The 9,501-nt window shown below is 28.8% G+C and overlaps 1 protein-coding gene across 1 annotated transcript; it reads left to right on the forward strand.

Annotated features, from left to right (window-relative positions):
* Positions 1-2,152: 2,152 nt before the first annotated feature.
* Positions 2,153-4,136, forward strand: LOC137819580 (patatin-like protein 2). The gene is made up of 7 exons (XM_090296639.1): positions 2,153-2,370; positions 2,458-2,642; positions 2,733-2,886; positions 2,963-3,109; positions 3,193-3,441; positions 3,542-3,714; positions 3,807-4,136. The coding sequence occupies exons 1-7, from the start codon at positions 2,188-2,190 to the stop codon at positions 3,928-3,930; spliced, it is 1,215 nt and encodes a 404-aa protein (XP_090152765.1). The 5' UTR covers positions 2,153-2,187; the 3' UTR covers positions 3,931-4,136.
* Positions 4,137-9,501: the final 5,365 nt, after the last annotated feature.

Raw genomic sequence — 9,501 nt, forward strand, 5'->3', positions numbered from 1 at the left:
AAACACACAAATATAATATATATATATATATATATATACGAATTTTAAACTCATCTACAATGTTTTACATTTAAAATGTGTATTTACAAAAGATATTAAGTTTAAGGACCAACCTAGAATGAAAGTAAATTTTAAAGTCTTTATTGATAAAATTTATAATTATATATTATAAAAAAATATAATAAAATTGAGTACTTAAAAAATATTTCAATTCATATAAAAAAAATAAGTTGAACAACAACCCTCTATATCCTACATATGATATTCTTCTCATATTTTGCAAAATGAAACTAACTCCAACCATAAAAAACTACAGTCGCACAGGCATAGTCAGGCTCAGAGGAATTACAAATAAAATTGTATCTAAATATAAATATAAATTACTGCCATCAATTAGTTATTGTCATTTTACTACAAAAATTAGTTGCTCAATTTCAAAGAAAACTTCTGCTAAAACTTCTAGAGATAGAGAGAAGCATTTTTTTTTTCAAACTAGGCACTGCCTATTATAATTTTATTTGAGATATGCAGAGAATAGCACCTTTCAAATTACAAACACTATAAAACTTAAAGTTAAGTTTAAAGATAAATAAGTAAAACAACATTTCTTCCTCTTATTTTTTTTTTCTTCTTTCTTTTCCAATCTACTACCTTCTCCTCCCATGTTATCTTCTACTTCTCGACCATATTAGGAGAAAAGTAATAAAAGAGATGAAAGAGAAATAATTAATACAAGAACTTGTTGGATTGAGAGATTCAACATCAATAATCTTGGCTGGGTAGCCTTGTTTGCTGTTTTTAAAGAAGAATTTCATGCTTTTTAAAATTAAAATTGATAGTGGTCAATATTTTATATAAAAATTAATTTATATTAAATTTTTTATACATCATTTTATTCATTGAAATATTGTTGATATCCATTACTACAATAGATCCAAAATAAAATAATGAAAAAAAAATAAAAAAATTGAAAACAAAATTAAAAAAGTAGCAGACTAAACCATCAACCCACCCAGGATGAATTACTAATTGCAGCCTGTAAAAACTTGTCTTACTTTTTGATGGACAGTTGCGATTCAGTGCAAAACAAGTCTAATTTGTCTGTTTTGTAACCCATAACTAAGAGTATAAATTTTATTTTTTTTATCAACAAATAATAAATTAAATTTATGAGATATTTTAGGAATATCCCAACCCTTATAAAAAAATCATCATTCTTCTCTCATACTTACCAGATAAGAACAAAGTATATAGAAAAGCATAAAACATAATATAATTCATAACAAAGAGGTTGCTTCCCTATTCCTAGATAGGTAGAACTTGTGTAAGTTGGGAAGACCTTCACAGAAAAAAAAAAAAAAAACACACCTTGTGCTGTGGGGGGCTATAGCCCCCGAGAACCTCACACGGACATCGAACTCGCAAAAAGTTAAAAAAAAAATTGCTGCAAGAGAAGACATTATATTCAACCTCAACTTGAGAGAGAACATGTGAAAGTTATAGGGACCTAATAAAGTCATATTTTATCACCATATAATTTTAGGTTTCTTTTTTCATCAATGTAGTAGATTGTGTGTTCAATGTAAGGAGTTTGAATATTAGTACCTCAAATTCATCTTGCATCTTATATTAGATGTTTGAATATAATTTTTGTAAAAGTAGGACTTGAAAGTCTTAAAAATTCAGTTGTGCATTTGCTTTTAATGTTGATTAATGATGAGGATGGACAGTGGATTTTATTGTTTTTTTTTTTATCAGCAAATAGCAATGAAATTAAATAAGACCACTTCAGGGGTGGTCCAACCCTTATACAACAAAACAGATTTTCTCAAAGAGCCTTTCCATCTACATATCAACCAAAAGACCTCCTACTCTCTTTCCCATCTCAATCAATAATAAAAGAAACCCAAGAAACAACATTTTACATAAAAACTAAACAGAATACATACATACCAAGGGTTCAAGACACCAATCAGAGAATGAGATTTTATTGTATTATCCTCTCCTTTTGGAATCACTGAAAACTCCAAAGATTGTAATTAATGAACGGCATTATCATGCATAAAAAAAACAGATTTGTTTAATCATGGTACTTGCATGTATCCTCCAAAATATTTCTATAAATAGCCTTACCCCATTTGAGCACAAAACACAGTAATTGAGTACAATATTCTTGTGAAGCAATTAATGGCTCATTTGGTTTTGTTTTTTGTTTTGGTGTTTGGTGGGCAAGTGATTGGTGGATTGAGTACCCAAAAACTACCTCCACCAGACTATGGAAGCATGATAACTATTCTGACCGTTGATAGTGGTGGTATCAAGGGGATTATTCCAGCAAAAGTTCTTGATCACTTAGATAAGGCTCTTAAGGTTGATTATTGTGGTTAATACTATGCATGTATTGAAATGGCATGAATGAATATTTATGAGGTTAATTTGAATTTGGTTGAGTTGCAGGCTAAGAATCCAAATGCAGATATAGCACATTATTTTGACGTGATAGGAGGGACTAGCACTGGTGGACTCATGACAGCTATGTTAGCCACCCCAAGCCCTCAGAATCCTAATCGTGCTGCCTTTAGTCCTGCACAAATTGTAGACTTCTACAAACAAAATGGCCCTAATATATTCAAAGCATCTGGGTATATCTAATAATATTAATATTCTCACAACGCAACATCATCAATGTTAATATTCTATCAATTTCTGATGATGAAACAACCAACATGCAGAGTTTTCCCCGGTCCCTTATTCGATGGGGAGCCTTTACATAACATAACCCGTGAACTGTTGAGAGACACACGACTTAGTCAGACACTCACCAATGTTGTAATCCCAGCTGTCGACCTCAAGACACAAAAGCCAGTTATATTCTCAAACTACAAGGTTAGCAGCATATCCTCGTATTGAAAACATACATTAATAACCAAACACCAATTAATATAATGTTTTGGTGATGCAGCTGAAGAATGTTCCCTACTTCAATGCCTTGATGTCGGACATATGCATATCCACTTCAGCTTTACCCGTGGCTCTACCAGTCTACTATTTTGAGAATGATGGTGTTGAGTTCAATATGATTGATGGTGGTTTAGCAGCTGGGGATCCGGTAAAGTAGTTTAATTATTGATTACAAATATGAATCATGATACAAGGTATCAAGTTTAACACTATCAAGTTTAATTTCACCAGACACAAGCAGCAGTGAGTGAAGTGTTACAACACTATGAATATCCCAAAATCCTAGTGTTGTCTTTAGGAACTGGAATCACAAAATTTGTGGACATCTATGATGCTCAGATCGCTTCCAATTGGACAGATTCTGACTGGCTTTCTAAGGAAAATGCGGAACTTGTCCCTTATGCTTCTGCAGCCATTACTGAATACAACCTTGCTTCACTCTTCTCAGACTTTCAACCCAACAGTAGCTACCTTCGAATTCAGGTATTTCTTTTCATATATTGGTGGTAAGAGGTTTTCATTTCTCTTAAGAATTATTTATAGTTTTGGATTATATATTGATGAATCTTGTAACCAATGGCAAGAATACAACTTGAATCCTGATTTTAGTGACCCGAGTAATGTTACACAAGAAAACATGGACGGCCTTGAAGACACCGGAAAACAACTGTTACAAGAAAAAGTTGTAAAAAGGAATTTGGATACTTTTGATCTAGAACAAGCTGTAGAAACAAATGCTGAGGCTCTTGACAGGTGAAAAAAATAATGAATTCATTACCTTCTGGTTTAGTCAATTATTAATTTAACTAGTTTTGAGGATAATGGTTTTATGTGTTTTTATGAAGGCTTGCTGATATTTTGTATGGAGAAAGACAGCATCGTCTGAAACGAAAATCTATGGAAAAAGGAGGAAGACCATTTCCTCAAACTCTTAGGGTTCCTTCAGAAAAACTCAAGCAAGTTATTTAATGTCAATTGTATGAGGTTGTATTAATTATGTTGTACTTTTGTATAGAATAAGGTTGAAGGCATGAGAGTTATGTGCAACTCTTGTAGCTAGCAAGAACCATGAATAATGCAGCAAGCATCTCTGTCATGAGAGTTCTATGCAGCTCTTGTATATTTTCAGAATGGTGAATTTTAAAAGCATCAATGTATAATAATATTATGTTCAACAGTTCTGTGCAGTTCTTTTCTTTTTCTTCTGTGCATAGAAGAAACGTTTTTTGAACGATTTTAAGTTTGAATTCATAGAAAGAATTAGTTTCTATAAATGGGTTTGAGATTATGATTGATGGTTTAGTTTAAGATAATTTTGGATTAATAATTCTTTCATCAACTTGCTTCTATCTTTTATTTCTTTTATAATTCATATTGATAAGTGGAAAATGATGGATGAACTCCCACGTGTTATTATCTGAATTGTGTCTCATGTTTTATATAAAAATATGTAAGTTACAATTAAACTAATTGCATGTATTTAATTATGGCCGGGTTACATTGATCATGTGCTAATCATGCTATTAATTAACAATTAAAATAGACATAAATTTATTTTAATAAAAAATTATTATCAAATTCACAAGGTTCACATAATTAATTAAGTTATAATCTATTAGGGAGAACTATAAAAAATCATATACATATTACATTGTTTTTACTCTACTGTCTTTACTTAGCTTGTTTTTGTAAGGATTACCTATTACACATACAAACAAAAACTCATGATCATCTTAATTTTTTCCTAATTTTTTAGTAAAAAATTTCCTTATGAAATATTTATAAATTTTCCTATCAATAATAATTTGTATGAAATTATTACCAAATTTTATTTTATTTATTTAAGTTTTTATATTAAAACAATTGCTAAAAGTTGCAAGATTTTAAAGTTTCAGTTCCATCAGTTTTCAAAGAAGCTTTAACCACTTTTCAAAAAAGCTTTAACCACTAGACAAATTCTTTTGTTATATTATAATTTTTATTATACTTATTATTATTATTAATATCATTTATATTATTAATATTATAAACATTATTAATATTATTAATATTATAAACATTATTAATATTATTAAATATTATTAATATTATAAATATTATAAATTTATTACTATTAAAAATATTATTAAATATTATTAAGTATTGTTAATATTATTAAATATTGTAAATATTATTAATATTATTAATATTAATAATAATAATAATATTAATATTATTATTACTAATAATATTATTAATTTATTAATATTAATATTAATAAAAATATTAATATTAATATTATCACTAATATCAATATTATTATTATTATAATTATTAAAAATATTTAATCTAAATCCATATGTAAAAGTCCGTATGTAATACGGTTCCAGATCCGTATATAAAAATTCGTATGTAACGCTAACTTTACATACGGATCCAAATTCGTATGTAAAATTCGTATGTAATGTTCAATTTACATACGGATTTGAATCCGTATGTAATAATCGGTATGTAAATAGCAAATTTCTTGTAGTGGTCATGTGATAGGGCTTAGAAACTTGTTGAGCAAGATGGAGCTAAAGCAACTAGGTGAAATTGTGATTCAAGTTGACAACAAATTTGCAAATGAGTTGGCAAAGAACCCAGTGAACCATGAAAGAAGTAAACACATTGACGTTCATTTTCACTTTATCTGTGATCATGTGAAGAAAGGAAGTGTGGAATTGGTGCGTGTGGCAAGTCAGGATCAAGTTGTGGATATCTTCACAAAACCGCTACCGAAAGTACTTTTCGACAAATACAACATGATGGATGGTAGAAACATTTAAGTTTATGGGGGAGTTTTGTTGAATAAACTTTAAATGTAATTTGTGGGTTTTTAAAATTAGAAGTTACTAGAAAATAGTATAATGAGAGTTTAGATATGTGAAAGATCAAAAGTTATGAGTGGGATTTTAATTATGTTGTTAGTGGGGTTTTATTTAAGACTATAATGAAGATTTTTCTAGAAGAGCTTCCTAAAGCCTATAAATAGGATGTTCTCTAGCATAAATCTAGCATAAATACAAGAAGAATAAAATCTAGCATAATTCCTCATAGACCATATCATCCAAATAGAAAAAGTTATCACAACAAGTTTAATCAATTTAAGGACTACCACTTGCTATTCAGACCTATGTATGTTAAAAACAAGTCAGAACTCGAAACCAAGCCCCAAATAATATTACAAACAAACTGCAGCAGCTAGGATTTAAACCCAAGTCTTTCCAATGACCAGGGGAAGCATTGATCACTAGACCAGACAAGTTCTTTGATCATATTATCATTTTTGTTATACTTATACATATTAATATAATTTACACATATTAATATAATTTACACATATTAATATAATTTATACATATTCATATAATTATTATTATTAATAATAATAAAATAAATTATATTTATATTATTAATATTTATTAATACTATTCATATTATTAATATTTATTAATATTATAATTAATATTATTATTAACATTATATTCATATTATTAATATTATTATTAATATTATTAGTATTAATATTCATATTATTATTAATATTATTAATATTATTATTAATATTATTAGTATTAATATTATTAGTATTAATATTATTAGTATTAATATTATTATTAATATTATTAGTATTAATATTCATATTATTAGTATTAATATTCATATTATCAATATTATATTCATATTATTAATATTAATTTTGATATAAATATACATTTAGATATTTATTGTGTGTGTATAGTAGTTTTATTTGACTTGAGTAATATTACTTTTATCCGGATATAGATAGATAGAGAGAAAAAGGAAGAAATTATATAATATTAATATAACTTTAATACTATAAATACATATATTGATTAATATATTTTTTTATTTAATCATTAATTTTTTAAAACTCATGGTTAAATTTAAATTTACTTTCATATTATATATATATATATATGTATATATATTAATATAAAATTATTTGATATCTTATTTTCAAATATAGGTTATTATAGGTAGTTGTGAAGTTTTTGTTAGATGGCTATATAGGTGCTTGTATCTTACACTTCTTTTGTGATTTGAGATTCTTGTATAAGGATTGAAATATCCTTAAAATGTTTCCTTTAATTTTTTTTATTCTTTGTCGATAAAAAAAATCTTATTTTCAAATATTTACTTACATAGATTAAAATTTATGTAATGTATAATTTTTAAAATATTTTAAATTATAAATTATTTAATCACTTTGTCATTATGATTTATATATTAGTAGAAAGGGTTATTTAGTAACAACTTTTTACATAGATTTATGGAATAATTAATATAGTTTAAACTATAATGATATGCTAACTAGTAATCTGTATTAGAGATTCAATTAATAGTCAATGTAAAAGTCATCATTCTATATTAAAAGATAATATTGTTTGTTGACAATATTCTTTACTATAACACACAAGTAAAAACAACTACCTATAATGAACTTAATTAAGTCAATATGATCGTAAAATAATAATTAATATGATAGTTGATTTTAATGTAATAGGTAATATGATGACTATGAGTATGACATATATTAAATGTGATTCATACTAATAGATAATATAATAAATTATGTTTAGATTTATAGATAAATTAAATGTGATTCATATGTTAATATTGTTAGTATCATTAATATTGTTAGTATTATTAATATTGTTAGTATCATTAATATTGTTAGTATTATTATTATTGTTAGTATTATTAATATTGTTAGCATTATTAATAATATTAATATTGTTAGCATTATTAATAATAATAAGTATAATACAAATCATAGTAAAACTAAAGAATTTGCTTGGTGTAGTAGTTAAATTTTCTTTGGTTGCTTCAGGATTGTTGAAGGAACCTGGCTTCAAATCCCATTCACTATTAATTTTATTTTATGGTGCCAATATTTACATACGGAAAAAATCCATATGTAAACTTGTTTACATACCAGATTTTAGTTCCCGCTCCATGGCGCCAAAAATTACATACGGTCTGTGACCTTTTCAGCCCGCAACCCGCGCGGGGCGGGCTGGCCCGCTAACAAGAAAAAAAAATAAAATTGGCACTTAGTAGCTGCAGGGCAACGTACAAAAAAAATCTACCACTAAAAAACTTGTACAAACTCACTACAACCATAACAAGGGTCAAAAAAGGAGAAGCAAGCAGAGGGTATTTTAGAAGTTACCCATGACCAAGCCTTCAATTGAGCCAAAAGTTATCTTATTTTTATTATATTATTTTTATGAAAAATTAATTAATTAATTGTCATTATTTTAATATATGCAGATGACGGGGAAGATTATAATTATGAAAAAATGGATGAAAGTTCTTCTAAGGTTTAGGGTTTAGGATTTAAGAACAAAATGTAAAAAAAAAAATATTTAATTATAAAAAAAAACGCGGGCCAGCTCTTATGCGGGGCGGGTCGGGAATTCTAGCCCGCAATAACTTTGCGGGGCGGGCCAACCCGTCCCGCATCTTTGCGGGCCAAGCGCGGGGCGGGCCAATGCGGGGCGGGCTGGCCCGCTTTGCCATCCCTAAATAATCTGTATGTAATTCGCGTTTTTCTTGTAGTGCGTTGGAATCTCACCACCTTTTTCTTTTCTAACTTTCCCCACAATGTTGGTTAGTTAGATATGTTCAAATTCTTTCAGAAATGGGGAAGGGAAAAAGAGGGAGATTAGATAATCTATTTCGAAATGTTGTAAAATGGTCAGATAAGATTATTCCCCAGCACAAGGTAGTTTGGGTGAAATGTTGGGGTCTACCTCTTTCAATGTGGAACAAACAAGTTTTTGGAAAAGTGTTAGAAGCCCAAACTTTGGAGATGGTAACCATTGATGAAGCAACCTTATTGTTCGAAGAAATTGAGTACGCTAGAATTAAAGTAAGAAACCAGTTTATTGAACAATGTATACAGTGGTTGTGAGGGAGGAGTTTATGGTCCTTTGTTCTTGCTCTGAAAAGAGGATTTATCAATCCTTAGAGAGTGTGACTTCGTTGGATTCTTTCATGGAAGAGACCAGTTTTGAAAACCTTTATGAGAATAGCGAAGAGCCACACCAACGGAGCTTGTCTCCAGGCCAAGAAATGAGGCGGAACATGGTAGTGGAAAGGAACCGGCTCCCTTGGTCAGTTTAGGGAAACTAACAACATGCTTGGCAATAACTTTATAGATATCAGTGGTTCTATCATGAAAGGAGAATGTTTTGCGAATTCTGTAAAAGAGAGGACTAAAAAAGCAAGCCAACCTAGTCCTAATCTACCGACAACAGATATGCCAAATACAATAGCTATCTTGGTAGATTGTGTAACTCCAAAGGAAGGGGAGGTTCATGAATTAAGGCCAAGCCCATTCGCACCTCCAGTGCTAAGGACCAAATGGAAGGGCTCTCGAGTCAACACAAGGCAATTGCTTCCTGCACTATATCATTTATGAAATGCACCCAACACAAAATTTAAAATCCAACATTGCCCTTGATTTTATTTTTGTTTAGGGATACACAA

Source organism: Phaseolus vulgaris, chromosome 10, assembly GCF_051622355.1.
Source record: "Phaseolus vulgaris cultivar YP4 chromosome 10, ASM5162235v1, whole genome shotgun sequence".
Taxonomy (NCBI): Eukaryota; Viridiplantae; Streptophyta; class Magnoliopsida; order Fabales; family Fabaceae; genus Phaseolus; species Phaseolus vulgaris.